The following is a 21,592-nucleotide window of genomic DNA, read 5'->3' as shown; positions in this document are numbered from 1 at the left end:
AAAAAAGGAAAATATTTAAAGTCACTTTAGGACTGCCTACTTTATTTTATTATGTTTTTCGGTACTTGTGGAGTATCACGGCTCCCATCGTATGGCATCGTATGCCATATGTAGTGGCATACGATGGCATACGATGCGATGCGATGTTTTACCGATTTTTGAGCATTTTTGCTCAAAAATCGTATGCCATCGCATGGCATCGTATGCCATATGTAGTGGCATACGATGCGATACGATGTTTTACCGATTTTTGAGCATTTTTGCTCAAAAATCGTATGCCATCGCATGGCATCGTATGCCATATGTAGTGGCATACGATGTCATACGATGCGATACGATGTTTTACCGATTTTTGAGCAAAAATGGTCAAAAATCGGTAAAACATCGGATAACATCGTATGCCATATGTAGTGGCATACGATGTCATACGATGCGATACGATGTTTTACCGATTTTTGAGCAAAAATGGTGAAAAATCGGTAAAACATCGCATGGCATTGTATGCCATCGATGCGATACGATGTTTTACCGATTTTTTAGCCATTTTAGCTCAAAAATCGTATGCGATCGCATCGGATGCCATACGATGGCATCCGATGCGATGTGATGGCACCCGATTTTGCACTGAAATGCATCAGAATGCATTGAAATGTGTATTAAAGTAGTGAAATGCCCCCAAATGCCATTTTTCATAGTGCACCACCCCCACTATCAACGTCAACCCGAAGCGTGGCGAGCGCAGCGAGCCCGCGAGGGGCGGCGGTACGCGTCCTACGACCTTTTCATACCCCCACTATCCACGTCGGCGTGGAGTTGAGAATAGAATAGTGTGGCGAGCGCAGCGAGCCACCGAGCCCGAAGCGTGGCGAGCGCAGCGAGCCCCGCGAGGGGACGCGGATACCTGTAAAGCCCGCGAGGAGACGCGTATAGCTGTGAAGGTATCCGCGTCCGCTCGCCACGCTTCGGGCTCGGTGGCTCGCTGCGCTCGCCACACTATTCTATTCTCAACTCCACGCCGACGTGGATAGTGGGGGTATGAAAAGGTCGTAGGACGCGTACCGCCGCCACGCTTCGGGTTGACGTTGATAGTGGGGGTGGTGCACTATGAAAAATGGCATTTGGGGGCATTTCACTACTTTAATACACATTTCAGTGCAAAATCGGGTGCCATCGCATCGCATCGGATGCCATCGTATGGCATCCGATGCGATCGCATACGATTTTTGAGCTAAAATGGCTCAAAAATCGGTAAAACATCGTATCGCATCGATGGCATACGATGCCATGCGATGTTTACCGATTTTTCACCATTTTTGCTCAAAAATCGGTAAAACATCGTATCGCATCATATGACATCCTATGCCACTACATATGGCATACGATGTTATCCGATGTTTTACCGATTTTTCACAATTTTTGCTCAAAAATCGGTAAAACATCGTATCGCATCGTATGACATCGTATGCCACTACATATGGCATACGATGTTATCCGATGTTTTACCGATTTTTGACCATTTTTGCTCAAAAATCGGTAAAACATCGTATCGCATCGTATGACATCGTATGCCACTACATATGGCATACGATGTTATGCGATGGCATACGATTTTTGAGCTAAAATAGTCAAAAATCGGTAAAACATCGCATCGCATCGTATGCCATCGTATGCCACATGCGATGCGATGCGATTTTTAGCATACGATCTGCATACGATGCAGGTCGTGGGAGCCGTGATACTCCACAAGTACCTGTTTTTCTTCAATAGGACTTGTTCAAACTTAAATATTTTATACTGATCCTATATACAGTATGTGTTTTCAGACAACTAGAATCAGCCCTAGACTCTTATATAGCCACTAATGATAAAGATGACACCTCCAAAGTATCGGTCTGGGAAGTCTATAAATGCGTTCTAAGAGGCCCAATCGCCTTGCTTAACATGGGCTTGAAGTTACATGCCAAGCTAATCGCTAATAGACTTAAGGTGCTATTACCACACCTGATCCACAGAGACCAAGTGGGGTTTGTTTTAGGCCGTGAGGCTAAAGACAACACCACAAAAGTAATTAATATGATTCACCTTGCCAGCTTGTCTACATCCACATCTATATTAATTTCTACAGATGCAGAAAAAGTTTTTGACATGGTTGATTGGGGCTTTAGGTTTGTCATTTTGAGTCATATAGGTCTGGGTCCCACCTGTCTCCATAGAATCATAGCCCTCTACAATATACCTTCAGCGAAGGTAATACTTCCGTCTGAGTCGTTCAATATTTCCAATGGCACCCGACAAGGATGCCCCCTATCTTGCTTGCTGTTCATCCTCCTTTACTTGGCATGACCATAAACTGAAATATTTGGGATTTATACTTAAAAAAAGACCTCTCCTAACTATGTCACCTGAATTTAACACCTCTTTTGAAAACTATTTGTCTAGATTTTCAAAAGTGGAGATATTTACATTTATCCTGGCTAGGGAGAATTAATGTAATTAAAATGAACTCGCTTCCCAAAATACTATATATATATATATCTTACGAACTATCCCTATTCACAATCCCACCTCTTGGTTTCGGTCAATCCAAAGCATTATACGCCAATTTGCATGGGGCCGTGATAACCCTAGATTTAAACAGGATATTCTTTTTAGACGAAAGCTAAAGGGTGGAATGCAGAATCCCAATATTCCAAGCTATTAACATGAGGTTCTACTAAATCAAAAAATAGACTGGACTCGAGCTAAAGACTCAAAATTGTGGGTGGAAATGGAAGAAAGCTGCTTCAAACACTTCATTGAAGTGGATCCTTGGCTAATTAATCATCCCACGGTTTCCCCTACCCTTCTGGAAGAAAGCTAGCGTACTCAGATCTCTTCGAAGATCTCCCCTCTTACCTCCTTAACATAGATTTTATCCCAGGTTTGATCTACTCACAATGTAAGCTATGGGCAGAGATTGGTATATTTAGAATGGGTCAGCTGTTGTGTCAGAACGGGGTACGCTCTTTCCCAGAGATCCCATCCTTATGGAGTCTCCCACAATCAGAATTTTGGAAATATCTCCAGCTCAGACACTTTATTTCCTCTACAAATACACTGCCATCCATCTCAAGGACTCTTACCAACTTCAAGCGCTATCACTCACACTATCTTGCAGATCTATTCCTTCCTGATAGAAGACCTATTTCACCAACCTCTCGTCTTCCAGACTTCTTGGGAAAAGACTTACATTGATTGGGAAGCGGTCTATAGAAAAACACACACACACACACACACGCTCCCTTTGTCTCTCCACTTTAGAAAACTTATCTAAGATCTTCTCCAGATGGTATAAAATTCCCACTTTGCTCCACAAAATGTATCTATCCCTCAATTCCCTACCCCTTCTATTTCCTTGTATCAATGTTATGTGCTCCTCGTACTACACTGTTTTTGCATGGTTATATTTGATGAGACTTTGTAAAATTACCACTGGAACAATTGTTCTTTTTTTTTTCATTTTCTTTTCACATATATGTATAAGCGTGAAACAGACTGATGTTTCTTTGTGACTTGAAGCATTCTTGGTCTCTGCAATTATATTGTTCTACTTAATAGTATTACAAACTTATATATGTAAATATGATTTACTATTCAATAAAAACAGAATGCAAAAAAAAAAAAAGACTAGTTCAAAGGTGAACTGTATTACTATGTACATGCTTACCAAATACAACATGTACACCAAGTAAAAAAAAAAGTACAGATCTGTACTTACATTTAAGATGATTTTTCCATCAAATGTGATTACAGATACAAAGCAAAAATATGAGCACAATCTACATAACATGTTTTACATATTTCATGGATATGAATAATAAATGCAGTACTCCTAGGGGGCCTGTGTTAAGACCGGTAAACTAATAGGCACAATTCAATTAGAAGTTCTGCAAACAAAATTTTGGCTGCAAATAGGATTTAAGATCACTCATTTTCCTCCGGTTCACTAAAAGAGTATAAACTATAAAAAAAAAAAAAAAAAAGAACGAGTAGCTATTCTGTATTAATATAATCTAAAAGGATAGGTTCATGATTAAGAAATGTGTCACAATGAAAAGCTTAAAACGCACTTACAAGTAAGATGAATTTGTATTGGTCAAGTGAAGTACATGAGAGGGAACAGATTGAACAGCTGCTAAAATATCTTGTTCAATAGCCATTGGAAGAACAGCATAGCCACAGTAATCAATATGCTCCCCTGTAACAAAAACATTAGGGTAATATAAATGAATTAGAAATGTAATAATTAAAAAGGTAACCAGATGATAGGTCAACAATCGATGCAATAAAGAATACAGTATCTATCCTTATGTATCAATGCCTATTTCCCTATAGATTACAACCCTGTTTGTTGTATCACTGTCTCCTTTGTAAAGCGCAACGGAATATGCTGCGCTATATAAGAAACTGTTAATAATAAAATAAATAACAGGTCATTGGTCGAGAGTCAATAGGTCAACATGGTAGACAATGTTTTAATTTTTACTAACTTTTTAAAAATTTTCTATCCACTTAGACTCCATTGCGAAATGGATGGGGTGTGGAACACTAAATTGGGTCCATGGGCTGAAATCGACAATTGAGATAAAATAAGTCCATGTCAACCTTTTGACAGTTAAAACGTTATGCCAAACCCAAAATAAAAAATAAAAAAAACAATATATGAAACCAAAGATCCCTCCATCATTCCATGCTCACAGAATATGTATGCTGTTGTTTTTCCTTTTAAAATATTTTTATTGTACAGATTGAATAATTAGTATCAATTAAGTAACATGCCCAAAATAGTGGGCATCTTTTCAAGCATGGTAACTACACAGATAAAATTGTGCCAAATGACACATAGGTCTACAAAAAGGGGAGTCCACCTTATAGTGCAGCAAAAAGAAAGTTAAGAACCAATTTCATTTTTGGTTTGATATAAAAAAAAAAAAAAATGAAAGAAAAAAAAAGAAAAAAAGGAAACACAATATGACATATCCGAGTGCACCATTTATCTCTACATACTGATTTTCTGCTTTACCTATTAAGTTGACCCGTCCTGGTGCCCGTGCATAAAATGATGGCTCACATCCATAATTGGAGATAAACATTTCCTTCAGCTTCAACAACCTGCAAAATGTAGTAAAATAAACATCTTATTGTTAATTCATCAGATTATAATTAAATCTCTATTACTGGTCTCATTATTACCTCACTCTGAACATATGCAGCTACTTAATCAAGCCCATAATGTAATTTATTATTTTGAATTAAACTTGTTCATGTGAATCTGTGTTAATATGTTCTTATAGATAAAAGTTAATATAAATAAAAGTTAATATAAATATATATATATATATATATATATATATATATATATATATATATATATATATATATATATATATATATATATATATATATCTATATCTATCTAACCAAACTCTCATTGTCATACCCAGTGGATGCCAGAATGTGCACCATATCCCTCACGGATACCACGGCAGCAACATAAGAAGCCTACCCAGGGTGGATAGGTACCACTTCACCATTAAGAAGCAAGTATAGCAGGTAAGGATGGGGAGGGCTGAGGTGATTCAACGGATGCCAGGTCCATTTACTAGCATTGGTAGGTTTCACTGAACCGGTTTGATTTTTAGAGAAAATGAGGTGAAAGAGGGTGTGTGGGGGGGGGGGTTGGCAAATCTAATTGGATAGCCTGATAAAACAAACATAGGAGAAACATAGGGAAAAAAAGTTTCTGCCGAGATAATTGGATATCTCCCTTAAGGTGTGCATCAGCATTCAATGCTCATCGCTGGGGCATACACACTGGGCAATTTTTAGCTGAACGCAGCTCACTTATGGGGTTTTGAGCTGCTTTAAGATCAAAACCGCCCAGTGCGTATGCCCCAGCGATGAGCAATGAATGCTGATACACGCTCATGGTTCAATCACCGCCCACCGCTGCCACAGCTGTTAGTCTGCTGGTTACCAGCAGACTGAACCACTTTCACAGTCTCCTATTGTGGAAAGTGGTTCACCGGCTGTGAAAAATCACTGGCCCGGCGAAAACCGCTCATTGTGTTTTCACTGAGCGATTTTCCGCCAGCGATTTTTAGAACATCAATGGCAATACACGTTAGGCAAAAATGCCCATTGTGTATGGACCTTTAGTCTGTTACAAATGGCAAAGACCAACTACCATAAGCAGAACATTCTCATAGGACAAAGAATGGAGCTTACATGGTAAACAGCCTGGCACAGCATTGCACTCTTCTGTGTAGTTTTTTACAGGCTGGTTCTGGGAGAAGAAGACAAAAAACCAAGAGGATTTCTAGGTTCCAATTAACAGAAGTCAACATACCAACTAGTTGGATAATTGGATGAAAGTTGGTTTATTGTATAGCCAGCTTTAAATTTCTTCAGTTGATGGCTTATAGAATTTGGCACATGACATACATATTAACATAGTAATTTAGGTTGCAAGACATACCTTTATCAAGCAACCTTTTACAGGACTCCATAGAGGGTGTTGGCTAGATGTTAAATTCCCTTTTGAATACCTCTAGACCCTCAGGCGATTTTATCACTTGATGCCGAAAAGGCCTTCGATTTAGTGACATGGGAACGTCTATTTCATACAATGGATAAATTCGGGATCCCAGAAGCATTTATACTTCTCTATTTAGCTTCATCGTCACAAATACTATCTAATAATTATATGTCTGCCCCGGTTAGCATAGAGAGAGGCACTAGACAGGGTTGCCCATTATCCCCCTTATTATTCGCGCTAGCACTAGAGCCTTTGGCTATAGCCCTCTGTGCCTCCTCCTCATATACTGGCATCCATATTCACTCAAAAGAACTTAAATGAAGCATGTTTGCAGATGACATGCTGCTCTTTATTTCTAAACCCCATGTCTCCATTCCAGAAATTATTAGCCTAATCAATCAATCAGTTTGGCTCTTTCTCCGGCTTTAAAGTCAATTTCGACAAATCTAAACTATTCCCACTGCATACTTCTAACCATTCCATTATGGACCAATCAACCTTATCGAGATTTACCATATGCCATAATCCCATGAGATATCTTGGAATAAGATTAATCTATCTAGATTATATGAAGTAAATTACGGACTGATTAAAATATCTATAACACGCAGTTTAGACCATTGGCAAACGCTCCCCCCCCCCCCCCCGCCATTCACCAGCTGCACTTCTCCACACACCAATTCGCTTACTGCCATCTCAAATTAAATCATATGTATTATTTCACAACACATACAGATCTTGGAAAAACACTAACATGAAATTGGGTAAGTCACATACAGCAACACCTTCTAAACACTTTCTGGGGTAACCCCCCATTTTGTTTAGATAATGCTATCTTCCTTGAATGGAAAACTAAAGGTATAGCATGCATATGAGATGTCTTTGACCCTGGCGGCAATATATATTCTTTTTCTTCGCTAGCATAAAAGTTTGAACTACCTAATACACAATTCTTTATGTTCTTACAAGCACGTCACTTTGCTCAATCCACACCAAGTCCAGCCTAGATAAGCCAGAACCGATCTAATCATTATTATCATCCTCTTGTGTACTGGGTTACCATATTCGCTATTTATGCAATTCGATAATATTGTCCAAATTATAAGCCTACCATACAGTACTACAAATGAGATGATGGCTGATATCCCTAGCAACCCACCATTATCACAGTTGTATAAAAAGCTGGAGCTCACCCTGAAATATCTGCATTCCGCATCATTACAGGAAACTCACCTTAAGTTTCTCAGTAGAGCGTATATTGCACCCATACAGAGAGCGCATTTTGTACCGGATGATATGGGCAACTGCTAGAAATGTTCTATGATGAAGGCAAATTATATGCATCATTTCTGGGAGTGTGGAAAAATCAGACATTTTTGGAACAAGGTCTTATATTATATTAACAATCTCTTTACAGTGAAACTCATAAGAGTTCCAATGGCATGCTTATTTCTTTACTTTAAAAACTGGTAGCTTGGCCCTAATAAAAAATCAATTGTCCCTGTACTTACGGTGATATTGGTTTTAGCCAAAAAATGTATATTACTACATTGGATTCATAAACAGGCCCCATCAGTACAGGAACTTAAGCTTGCATTCATGGATGTCTTATTCTTTGAAAGACATGCCCTGCTACCCATTGCGGAAAAGGACGCAGCTAGATTCTATAAAACAATGGGATGTATTTATACGCAGCTTATATACAGAAGTACAATCTCGGATAAACAATGTTTTTGAGTCTACTACATGGTATCTTAGACGATAGCCCACGAGGGTGTATGACATGATACTATTAGACACTGAGCTAAGTAGGATTATGCCAAGAATGAAAAACTTCAGATGTATTCAGTGGTAAGAAAGTGAATTATGCATTGTGACTCCTCTCCCTCTTTCCTTCCCCCCCCCCCTCTCCCCCCCTTTAAGTAGCGAAAGTATAATCAGGAAAATTGATATATATTTTTTTAGAGTACTTTTCTATTATGTTCACAGAAAACTATAAATGTTTATATAAAGTTTACTCAATATCCATCCATGCAGTTAAAAACTGTATTGGACGCTGATTATTTTATTACCATAACCACGATTATCAAGCTCACATCAGAGATTACCTTCTTGATCTGTGTGGATAACGCTTCCCCATTCTCCCAATGTGGACAAAAAAACACGCAAATAATCTGCTCTGAGAGGTCGATGATGTATTGTTTTTGAATATGCTTTATTGAATATACAACTGTATAAGCATTATACTTTTATTGAAAATCATAATAAAAATTGTTTTACAAAAAGAAAATTCCCTTTTGAATATTTTACTTCGATTCCACTTTGGGCTAAATTATGTTTATCGGTTTGTACCCCTGGTTGTTTTCATCCGTTAAATGCTGGTCTAACCTTTATTTAAATGTATTTATTTTTTCTGCCGACACCACTTATTCTGGAAGAGAGTTCCATAGTTTTACTACCCTGACGATAAAAAAAAGCCTTTAGTTTAGAACAGTGGTCAGGGAACAGGGGTAAATTACCCCAAATGGGGTAAAAATTAAATTCCTGGGGGCAATGGACTGCCCAGACACAGTCAGGCATGCATATGACTCTATATACCCCCAGGAATGTATTTCATTGCATATAGAATCTATATATACATTCTACAGTATATGCATGCCCGGCTGTATGTTACAGTACAGTACTGTAGTGTACAAGGACCTGACACAGTAAAGTGAGTCAGGCCCTTGTGTATAACACGCTTCCCTGCGTGATGCCCCGGGCCCCACCTCCAAGTTCTCCAGTTTTTTCAGTAGAGTTGACTAGGTGCTGCGCCATCTTGGCAGCGCTCAGTCTGTACTGCAGCTGCGGTGACGAGATTCTTTGCCTGACTCCTTCTAGGCTCCTGTCAAGGTATACCCATGTCTAGTCTAGGGAAAGAAATTTGTACAGACTGTTACTATATTATCTTGAAATACTGGCAACTTGAAATAGTTGCCTGGACATCACCTATACCACACATAGCCTGGCAGTCATTGATGAGGATAAATAAATATAATATTATGGTCTTAGATAAATGGTAGTAGAGCTCTACTGCCCTCTTCTGGTCATCATAGATAACAATACAGGTTGAGTATCCCGTATCCGAATATCCGTTATCCGAATTATTCCGAAATACGGACATTCCAGAAAGTGAAAAAAAAAAATTTTTTGGCTAAAAACTCACTGGGGACATATGTAACAGCATCACTGGGGACATGATATGTAACTGGCACTATATATGTGCAAGATAATGATTGCTTGGCATTCAAATTCAGTGCTGAGATAGTACACACATTTTGTTTCACGTTTTGAAACCTTGTTTTTTGAACAATTAAAATATGTTTGTGTGTATTTTATGTGGTAATAAAATATATTTGTGTGTATATTATGTGTTTATACAGCATAAATGCAAGATACTTCAAAATACATCATTGAAATAATAAAATATTCCGAAATACGGAATAATCCGTTATCCAAAATTCTCCTGGTCCCGAGCATTTTGGATACGGGATACTCAACCTGTATAATGCTGCAGGAGTTGTGTTTCAATATTAAAAAATGTATATGATTTGGTCACTAGGGGATAATAGAGCTCCATCATATATAAGTGAATGCAATACTATATACCTACACATATAATTGATGAGCAAACGCAGTGACCTGAATCAACTGTACACTGCCTCTGTCATTTCTAAAGTATTCTAATAAAGCTGAGACTAACACTCTGAACTACCCGAACTAACACTAACACCATATATATTGCCTGCTTGCAGAAATTTACGCTAAAATCAACAAGACATCTTTCTGGCAAAACATTATTGTGGTTTTAATACACTTTTCTATACTATTCAAGCACAATATGTGTTTATGTCGCTTTGTCTGTGATTTTGACCACTTTATTTCATTGCTATTTCCAGAAGTATACCAGAAGGGAATCTGATCAAAACTCAATTAAAAGTTAAGTTTTATATTGTTTAAGAGTGCGTCCCCTTTTTCTCCTTTTGCATACTATGTGTACCATACTAACAGGATACATCATACATTTTTGGGGGTACTTTGTGTATTACAATTATATGATTACATTTATATGATTTCCTTCCTTTCAAATCAAAGGGGTAACATCAGCGTATCTAAATATATTTTGGGGTAAAAGGTCAAAAAGTTCCCTGACCCCTGCTTTGGAGGGTATAAAATCTTCTCTCCTCCAGCTCGGGAGGACTCGAGTGCCTGAGCGCTCCCGAGTCCCCCCAAGCCGACGCGAACATCCCCGAGCCTGCCGCCGACGTCACTGCAGAATGTGACAGGCGGTTAGGCAAGGAGGACAGCGGCAGCACGGACATGTCTCTAAAAAGAGATTTGAAGTATCAAGGTATGCATAAGAAGGGGGGGGGGGCGAGGAGAGTGTATGACATGTATAACAGTGTAACCCTTGGGGCAGCTATATGTATGTCTACGAAGTGCACCCGGCGCATGTTTTCCAGGGGGAAAAAGTCGTCTTATACGCCAGCAAATACGGTAGATCGCATGAATTGTATGCAAATAGTACAGAGATAGCAAAGATTGCATAACACTCGAATCTTAAGTCGATTAGCAAGGGAATCTCACCATGTGTACACAACATAACAGTTCCTTATATTGTCCCGATATTTTTGTATTTGTTAAGCATGTCTCCCTGTAAGCATCTCTTTTCCAGCGTAAGCATTCTTAATTCGGCTAATCTGTCCTCATACCCTAAATGATTCCTACCCTTTCAATATCAAGCTAAGGTTGCCCTTCTCTAGACTTTTTCCAGTTCTATAATGTCCTTTTTGCAGTGAGGAGCCCAGAATTGTACTCCAAATTCTAGATGGAGGTCTAACCAATGCCTTTATTTATTTACAGTTATTTATATAGCGCACACATATTCCGCAGCGCTTTACAGATAATAATGGAGCATTCACATCAGTCCCTGCCCCAGTGGAGCTTACAATCTGTATTTCCTACCACATATGTACACTCACACACATTCATTCTAGGGTGGGGGGGGGGGCAATTACACTATATAGTATATTTTTGGATTGTAGGATAGTATATTTTTGGATTGTGGGCGGAAATCGGAGTACACCCATGCAATCAAGGGGAGAACATACAAACTCTGCACAGTTAGGGCCATGGTTGTAATCAAACCCATGACCTCAGTGCTGTGAGGCAGAGATGCTAACCATTACACCATCCATGCCCTGTACAGTGGGATCATTATTTTGGTGTCCCTAGCTTCCTAGCTTTTATACAGGCTAGTATCTTGTAGGCCTTATCGGCTGCTAAATGAAATTGAGCACTGCACCCCAGTTTGTTGTCAATTTGGACTCCTAGGTTCTTTTCCAAATATGATTTACCCAATTCTACCCCATTTAGATTGTAAGTAGTACACTGGTTGGTCTCCTAAGATAGATGTGTAACCTTACATTTATCAACATTGAACCTCATATTCCATTATCTTTTATCAACACTCTTCCCACACTGCCAGATAGTGAGTGGTAGAAAGGCTCCTTTCTTGAAGCCTAATCAAATATACTATCTTGCAGGGCTGAGTTGGTACTTGTTTCTGCTTTTATCATTCCTCTGATGCCTCTTAGGCTGAAGCACTGAGATGTCTGAAATACTGTGCCCTCAACATTGTTCCCAAACACTGTAGGATAGAGGCTTAATTACTTTCAGTAACTTCCTTAGGGCAGTTCTTAAGGCACCCCAACAGTCAAGGTCTTAAGGATATCCCTGCTTGTGTACAGATTTACTGACTGAGTCACACGTGTCTAAACTTGGATATTATTAATACATGTGGAGTATCCCTTATCCAAAATGCTCGGGACCAGAAGAATTTTGGATAACGGATTATTCTGTATTTTAGAATATTTTTATATTTGAATGAGGTATCTTGCATTTATGTTGTATAAACACATGAAAAACAAGCAAATATGTTATTTTTGCATGAAACAAGGTTTTAAAAAAACTAAGGGCCTTATTCTGGTTGGTGCGGCCGGATCCGAATATGCGGCCAGGACCGAGCGTCCTAAACCCCGCCTTTCGTACGGGTCGCTCACTGCGTCCGAATGCGGTAAGCCGCTGACTGCACGGAGCACGAGTGGATTTCTCATGTATATACCTCCTCCATCTCTGGGAACCTCCCCCATCATTCGATGGTCGCAGACCACAGGACCGAGTGGTCAGGCAGCACCCGAGTGCTCAGACCACTCTGGCATTTCTCCGTGCTAAAAGCAGGGATCTGGGCGGGCAGCTGACATCCGGCAATGTCATATGTCCGCCCCCTACACGTGCGTCACGGCCGCATTACCATACGTACGCCCAGCGTGTTCATGGGAACGCCCATGAAACGCGGGGTGTATACATATGGTAATGAGCCCAAAAAGCCCTTCACGCCCCTCACCTCCCCCTGTTCGTAGTGTAAACAATTAATGCGGAATTTGGACGTATGTACCTTTCGCGCAAACACAAAACATCGGCGGACCGACCGCACAAACCAGAATAACCTCCTAAGTTTGGGTACTATCTCAGGCACTGAATTTTTATGTCAGGCTATCATTTTCTTCATCAGTTACATATAATTTCCCAGTAGTGCCAGGTACAAATGTACCCAGTAGGTTTTTAGCAAAAAAAATAATACATTTTGGAGACTATGGTTTTCAGAATAATTTGGATAACGGATATTTGGATAAGGGATATTCACCATGTACTTGGAATATCAGAGTGCCTTGAGGACTAGGTTTGGAAACAATTGACTTATGGGATATTAGAGGCTTTTTCACTTTCCTATGCCTACATGACCATCTTTGCTCATACTCCCGGTAACTTATGTCTTATGTAAATAACCCTTCAAAATGCCAGCTAGTCTACTCTGGTCATAAATGTATACAAATTCATCCTGTGAAATGTCCACCATCAGTATATTCCAAATTACGGAAAACGTTTTTAGATTTTTGTCCATTTATCAGACTACTTGAGCCAATAAAAAAAGCTCTGATAATCCAAACAATTAGGTAAATTGCTGCCTACAGTAAATCCAGTTTTGAGGCACAATAGGCCATTATGGCAAAAACATTTTCATTGGTTTATGCGTCACTACTCTGCACTGTGTTTGAATAAACACTTCATGACATTTATAGTCTTTAAAGCAGGGCTGTGGAGTCGGTAGATAAATGTTCCGACTCCGACCCCGACTCCTCGTACTTCTGCCCCCGACTCCTCTGTATTAATATGCAAATGTATTTGATACATTCCTTGCACCACACTTAAAAACCTGGGATAGACAGTTTCTTCCAGAAACATGTACACATGTCTACCCTCATACAGACAAGCAGGTTTTAAAATAAATATAAACACTAATGCTGTGTACACACGGGGGCTGAAATCGCTGGAAATATGGTCGCTGGCGACCATATTGTCAGTGATTGGGAGTGTGCCCCGGCGATAAGTCGCCAGGTGCGTGTTCTCGTTTTCAGCCCCTTTCCAATCGCTGGTCGCAGGAGCTTGCTCCTGCGACCAGCTGATTACCTCTGCGGCACAGCCAGCAGAGGTTCCTTTTCATCAGCGACCATCTCTGGTCGCTGATGAAAAGGATACACTGGGCAATATATATTGTCCTTCTAAGCTCTTCTAGCTATAGAGAAGAATCTTCACTCCATAGGAAAGGTTTAGAAGTGTGGAGCATGAGTTCTGCATGCTTTGTGACGACAGCAAAAATCAACGAGCCACAATCTCCGCTGGTTTGCTTGCTCGTCACCGTTCAATTCATGGACACAAAGAACGATTTCTTTACCAAATCGTTACTGGCGACGAAAAATGGTGCCTGTACATCAATATGAACCAGCGTAAGGAATGGCTTAGCCAAGGTAAACAAACGACCCCGCGCATGAAACAAGATCTTCATCCGCGTAAAAAGATGTTGTGCGTATGGTGGGAGAGCTTGGTTGAATGAATTTTTCGAGTCTACACCAGGTGATTTCTACCAACGAGGTATTGAAAACCTTATTGAACGTTGGAAATAAGTTTTAAACTACAAGGGAGAATACATTTATAAGTATTGGTGCTCCAAATTGTGCGTTGCGTGCCATATAGTGAAGCACATGAAAAGCATGCTTTTTCACGGTCACTTAACGTGTTCGTTTTGCGGTTACGTGAGGCACTGCATGCATTGGTCTTTATTCTTACAGTAGAGAAGTCATTAATTATAATTTCGGAGTCGGAGTTGGAGTCGGTGCATTGTTTGCCGACTCCAGGTACTCGAAATATTCTCAGACTCCGACTCCTCGACTCCGACTCCACAGCCCCGCTTTGAAGGATGATGTTGATCAATTCATTATGCTGGTTGCTTTAGTACTAGGGCCATTTAGGTCAAATTTTGCAGGTAAAAAAACAAAAACACAATTTATAGACCAATGGTCACAGTAGCACACGCAGGGGTGGTTTCTGAGTACCCAGAAACCCCCCCAGGAGTCTAAGGACACTAGTCTGAAAGCTGAGGGTCCCCTCTTTCCATGGGTACAAGAATTAAAAAAAAAAAAAAAAATCGGCCCTTGGGAACCGGAGATATCTGACTTCAAAGCAGTGATTCCCATCCAAGCCTGTTAATTGCTATTCCCAGTCAGATATTTCAGGTTCTGTCTGACTTAGAGTATTTCTGAGGATATATTCCAAAGGCTGGGACTATCCCCCTTTGATGGACACTAGTAGCTTGTCTCTACTGTGCCCAGAACCAGCAGTTCAGCAGTTTATACCGGAGTATGGTGAGAATATATTAATACTTTACAGAGCTAAAGTCACTTTAACACTGAACAATCTTAGTATCCAACATTACATTTTTGGGTCTAGTTGTGCTATAAGGAAACCAATACGTTTTTTTGGATTTGTTTCAAGCAGTTTATGCAGCTCAGGATATATTTATCTCTAGATCCATCTGCATTTGTCTGGTTCCCTAAAATCATGTTTTAGATTTCAGATCAGTGCATGTTACAAGGCATAGTGGCTGGCAAGTACATACTTTAGAGTTACTGGGAATAGCTTAGAAGGAACTGCAGCCAATCTGAAATATCAGTTTTCCCAATTTAACTGCAGCAACAGAATGCCAACTGCTGTGAGCACACTACAAAATAGTAATTAAAATGCTGTGGTTGGGCACTGAGGATATAATTATATTGTTACTGAGCAGAATGTTGCCCCAGAACAATATTAGAGGCATCGACCATTTACGTCATTCACTACGGCTGTGTGGTTTACACGCCAGACAAGATTTACCAGCTAGTGCATTGTGTGAATCAAATTACGACTTAAGGCAGACTGTGTCCCAAATAAAACGCTGAGGAAAGAAAACACTTCTATCAACTTGCTAATTGCTATCATTGGTTAATGTAATCATGGGTGAAGTTTAATTATTTACATACAGAGTGTTCCAGAAAAAAACAAAAACAGTTTAATTAAAAATTCTAACATATTTAATCTGCCACCATTATCAAATTATTCAGATTTGCATATTATGTGAGAGATGTAGAGCTCCATATAATTATACTGTCAAATTTTGATTCATATCTCACGTCTAGCAAATTCGTTAGAATTTCCTGGTATTCTATACAGTGGTGCAGAACAATGTACAGCCCACCATAATGGCCAAACACGTTGCGAATCTCACGTGATTATCCCTGGCATAGTGACTACTTTAAGCAGCCCCTTACCAAGGTCTTTGCAATGATATATTGTGTTCTCCATAGGTTTGTGTGATTTTTTTCCCAGGGTCTCTGATTGTCTGCCAAACTGCTTCTACATATTTATATTTTTCATGATATTAAGATTTGTCATCGTACTGCCGCTTTAGTGGTTGATTAGGCGTTACGCCGCATGTCTACTGGCAGTCACCCATCTATGACTTTGAGCAAATTCCACTACAAAGTCCTTTCCCGATTTACAACCATGTGTCTAAATGTACAAAGACTGACACAGCCACTGTTAACACGCAGAAACACTGACTGGTGAACCACATCACTGTCACCAGCTAAGAAAAATATTTTCAATATTTTTCATGCATCTAGAATCGCGACTGAACACAATAGCAACACATGAGTGGCACGACTTAGCCGCATGCACAGAAGAAAAAAAAAAAAAAAAAAAGGATCAGTCTACATGACAACATCCAACATATTATGTTCATTCTAGCACCCACTATCTTTAAAAATCCATGCAGTTCCTCTTCCCTGCCTGGAATGTCGCTGTCTGCTGTGGCGCGACTCAGGCTCTTTATATACTAATAATTTGAACAATTCTACTAGAGATATTGGGTGAGATGTACTAAGCTTAAAAATTGCTAAAATTTAAGCAGCCCATACACATCCCGATGCGGGCGTGCGTTGCGGGCTTCAATAGCATGGATCACATTGCATTGCATGTGCATTCGTTGTGCATGCAATGCGATGCAATTTGATGAAACCTAAGTACAAAAAGTATGTGCAAGCACATACTTTTTGTACTGTGCGATGAGGTGCCGCGGGAGCGCGCACCTCAAAGCACAGAACGGACAGCCCTGCATTGCAGCGTGTATGGGCTGCTATAGAGTGATAAAAAGCCAGCCAATCAGCTCCTACCTGCCATATCACAGTCTGGGTTTGAAAAATGTCAGGCAGGAGCTGATTGGCTGGTTGTTTATCACTCTAAATTTTATCACGTTTCAAGGCTTAGTACATCTGGCCCTTAAAGATAATTCTGTCCTCCGCCATAATGTTCTTAAATGAGGATAATAAAGGCAATTATAGGTGAAAAGTAAATGTAGAGTTATAAATTTACCCACTAGATGGTGCTATTTATTCAAAGAAATTAATTCTTGCACAAATTACTGTAAACACATATGAAGTCATGGCTGCTACAAGCTTCTTAAATGACTATTCTAACAACAGAAAAATACTCAGACTTAATAGTAATTAGATATTTTAGCAAATGTTATATTGGCGAAAATATATATACTATGGACAGAAATCACATTAGGTCAACATAATTAGAATTCTTGTCATTATATTAACTTTACACTTTAGAAAAAAAAAAGTCTGTAATAGCGGAAATATATTATACTGCTTTAAGCTAGTGGATAAATTGATAAAATGCATAAAGACAAAAAAAATTCTAAAACTGTAAGGGTCCAGGTATGTGGGTAATTAATACCTTAAGCTGGGTACACACTGAAGCAATGGCCATTTGTTCAGACATTGGAACGAACCCCTCTCAGCCAGCATACACGAACACAATATTAGCATACTACAGGGTGCTAGGGACATCAAACCTGATGACGTTGCATGTGAACCTGGGAGCGAACATTTTGAGAATACAAACTGAGTGACGTACCAGCATATTGCTCAGTGAGTGTACTCAGCCCAAGCGATTATTAAACGACTCCACATGGTACACTGTGCGCATGTGTGAAGGCAGCCAGCGATGGCTGCTCACAGGGTGATTGACACCATGTGCCCTTTGGGGGGTGGTAACCCTGTGTTTTCTGGGAGTGCCCCAGAAAACGCAGGCTTTCCCCGGCAGTTGGGAGGGAGGGTCACTGATGTCAGCAGCACCGCGTCCTGGCTTACTCGGGGCTGCAAAAATAAGGGAAAACCAATCAATGGCGAGTGACTACAAATGGTTTTACCCTAATGTGCACAGCTGCAAATGAGTTTACCTGATCGCTGGGCTCTGAAAACTTGCAGCCCAGCGATTAGGTCTGAATCGGGCCCTATATCTCTTGATAACCCTGTCACCAGAAACACGCAGATATGTTCCGGAATGTTCTAGAAATCAATATCGGTAAAAAATCTCTGCTCTATAGTGATTTTCGATCTGCAGTCCTCACAATTAGCAGCCTGGAACATTACCATCTATTTTTCATGAATTTCTGTCATCTTCAGACAAAAAAGTTGCTAGGACAGCAAATGGAATGTTGCACAAAACATGTGTACAACTGACACTAGTCAGTCCGAATGTTGTCCAAGCTGCTTGTCTCTGTTCTTTCCTTCTCAGGATATCACAAAATTCAATAATCACTTCCTCTAATGCGAGATAGTAATGAAAAATCATCTCTACCAGGGGATCAACTGTCAACCCTCTACCCTATCACATGAAATCCCAGCAAGTGCTGCCGGAGGCTTCCCAATCCAACAGATCTTATGTGCAGCACTTGCAATCTAGATGCTCAGATCCAATGCACACGGAGTGTAGCGGATCAAAAACATATGTGAGAAAAAGAGTTTATTTTTAGATTAACCTTGCGCTATAAATCGCTGCTCTAGATTATTGTCAGTTCGTATGTATCACCTCACATACAGAAGAAACATGCATAGAAATTGGGGGGTACCGACAATGTTCCTGAGCGCTGATCCTAATTTGTGTCTCTCAGCAGGTGGATACCCAAAACACAAAAGAAATAATACCACAATAGTGCATTATCACTCAAAATATAAAATACAATAAGTAGTAGATTTTCTTTTTGGGGAAAAAATCAGACTCCATATGGTTTGGTCTACTTTTATGCAGACCAAACAGGCTTTGGGGGGGGAGCGGTTCTTTTTGCCGTCAGATCCCAGATATTCACTTTCACTTCCACATGTAAAACAATTAACACACTGGTATGGTATGATATCGCTTTGATACAATGTAATAGGTTTTATATACAAAATAACAAGCAGCCTCGTACCGTGTGTTTTGGTCTACTTTTCACGGCAGACCTCAATCGTTTTTGGGGGGAGCGGTTTAATCACCGTCAGATCACCTCAAAATACCACGGTCGATGTGGTGTATAGAAAAGAAGAGAAAAAGCTGGTATGGTGTAATACCGCTTTTATTTGCAAATACAATTTAAAATGACAATGTGAGGGGGGTCAAATCAGCAGACTCTCACCGATTCCAGTTGTCCACAGGAAATGCAGACAAAATAGGCAGTTGGTATAACCAGGCGTCCCTGTAGCCTCTCTCGGTGGTAGTCCTGTGTAAGTACCCCTCTAGCTCCACGGCCAACGCGTTTCAAGACCACAATGGTCTCTTTTTCAAGGCCTTGAAAAGAAAATCTACTACTTATTGGCCCTTATTCACATTGGCACGTACGCATGCAAATTTGCACGTTTCACCCTGCAACCCCCACTCTTTATTATCATAAATTATTGTCACTGCATTCAATTTTTACTGTTTTTTTGTAATACGGGGGCAGATATATTAAGCCTGGCGAAGAGATAAACTGGAGATAAAGTGGAGAAAAAGTGGAAGGAGATAACGCACCAGCCAATCAGCAGTGTTTGAAATATGACAGTTGGAAGCTGATTGGCTGGTGCGTTATCTCCTTCCACTTTATCTCCAGTTTATCTCTTCGCCAGGCTTAATACATCTGCCCCAATGTAAGTAATAACAACTAGCAGGGAGATTGGCTGGGGGCCTGGGACAGGGCACAGTGACGTGACGTCAGATCGCCCAGCAGGTGACCTGGGCCTCTGGGTTCGCTAGAGTTCTGGACTGGTGGTGACAGTGGGACAGATAATGATAATGACCCTGGACACAGGCAGCCGCACTGCAGATTTGTGGGCTCAGGCTGCGGCTGTGTGCCTGCCCGGCCACGGACTCTGGACAACACAACTGTGCCCACCCCACTGCCGAACTTACAGTAAATATACTGAACCAACTGATGCCACTGCTGCGTAGCGCAGGACCACAGGCAGGAGGCAGCTCACCGCCGGGCCGGCGTCCAAGTCAGACAGGCAGCAGCAGCAGCATGCACGTCACGGTGTCACTGGCACTGCTGTCAGGCGGGCGTGTGTCACACATGGCAGCGCCGTAGCCGCTGCCTGCAGGAGGAGCCGGGCACGTCACACAGTAACACTAACAAGTCTGTGTCCACTGTCCTGCCTCCCTCCTCCTCCCAGCGAGCGCCGTGGTGGAGTGACTGTGTCACCCGGCTTCCTCACGTTGTTAGGTATGTCTCTCAGTCTCGAGTCGTCATGTGAGTGTCACTGAATGTGATGTGACACTCACACTGTGATGGCTTCCCGCAGTAATGTAATCGGCGCCAGGCGGGGGGTGGGTGGCGGCGGCTGCGCGGGCCACATGTCGAGGTCTGGCGGGCCGGATTTGGCCCGCGGGCCTTGTGTTTGACACCAGTGATCTAGAATGTAGTAAATATGTGACACTGTCCCACATAGCAGACTGTTAAATTACCTTGAAAGCTAGGAATTGGATTTTAAGGGAGGAATTCAACTGTTTTTCCCTGTGACCACTATTGGCAGCCAATGAAGCATTTCAGTTGTTGCTCCGTTCGGGCACGATAAGCTGCAGTAAGCTAAAATGTGAGAAAAATGGACCCGTTTGGGTGCCTTTTCACGATGCGGGCATGATATTTGTGGGGCTAAGCCATTTTACACAACTAAACCCAATCTGTTTGGGTGCAAATAGCACGTAAAAAACATTGCACTCACAATCTCCTGTCACTTTAGGCGGGAGATTGGCATGCAAAACAAATGAAGCGACTCCTAATATGGTTGAATAGATAAAGACATGATTACATGATAGAACACAGAAGGCTGTAGGAAACAGAGTGCATTCAAGGAATGGAACGGTTACCAATGGCAGAAAAAGAGATACAGAGAAAGAGATGGTAGATGTAAGCAGATGATATATGGATGCCAAGATCAACCAATGGGAAACCGATAACCTCAACTAAATGGTCCAAGGATGAACATTTCCAACCTAATTTTATTATTGAAAAAGACATTATAAAACTCCAAGGGAAAGATATAATAGATTTTATAAAATTTAAATGGCCAGAAGTTCCTCCTCACTATTTAAGGAAGTCTTTGGGCATTATTGATCAGGTCCATCTGACAATTCTCCTCACCTACTCCTTAGTGCTTCTTGTGGGATGCAATCATTAGGTCGACAGCATGTTGGTCAACAGTCATCAGGACGACACCACTATGTCGACATGGAACATAG

At 40.7% G+C, this 21,592-nt stretch overlaps 1 protein-coding gene across 1 annotated transcript in view; it reads right to left on the bottom strand.

Annotated features, from left to right (window-relative positions):
- Window positions 1-21,592, bottom strand: part of GALK2 (galactokinase 2) — a 166,561-nt gene that overhangs the window by 133,631 nt on the left and 11,338 nt on the right. Inside the window, exons 2-3 of the mRNA XM_083183955.1 lie at window positions 5,063-5,151; window positions 4,114-4,237 (exon numbers count right to left, since the gene is read on the bottom strand). Coding sequence (XP_083040081.1) covers window positions 4,114-4,237; window positions 5,063-5,151 — 213 coding nt within the window. The remainder of the gene's footprint in view (window positions 1-4,113; window positions 4,238-5,062; window positions 5,152-21,592) is intronic.

The sequence above is a fragment of the Crinia signifera genome, chromosome 4 (genome assembly GCF_055691185.1).
Source record: "Crinia signifera chromosome 4, ASM5569118v1, whole genome shotgun sequence".
In the NCBI taxonomy this organism is placed as follows: Eukaryota; Metazoa; Chordata; class Amphibia; order Anura; family Myobatrachidae; genus Crinia; species Crinia signifera.
The sequence above is the reverse complement of the archived record's forward strand: the minus strand, read 5'-3'. Positions and strand labels throughout refer to the sequence as shown.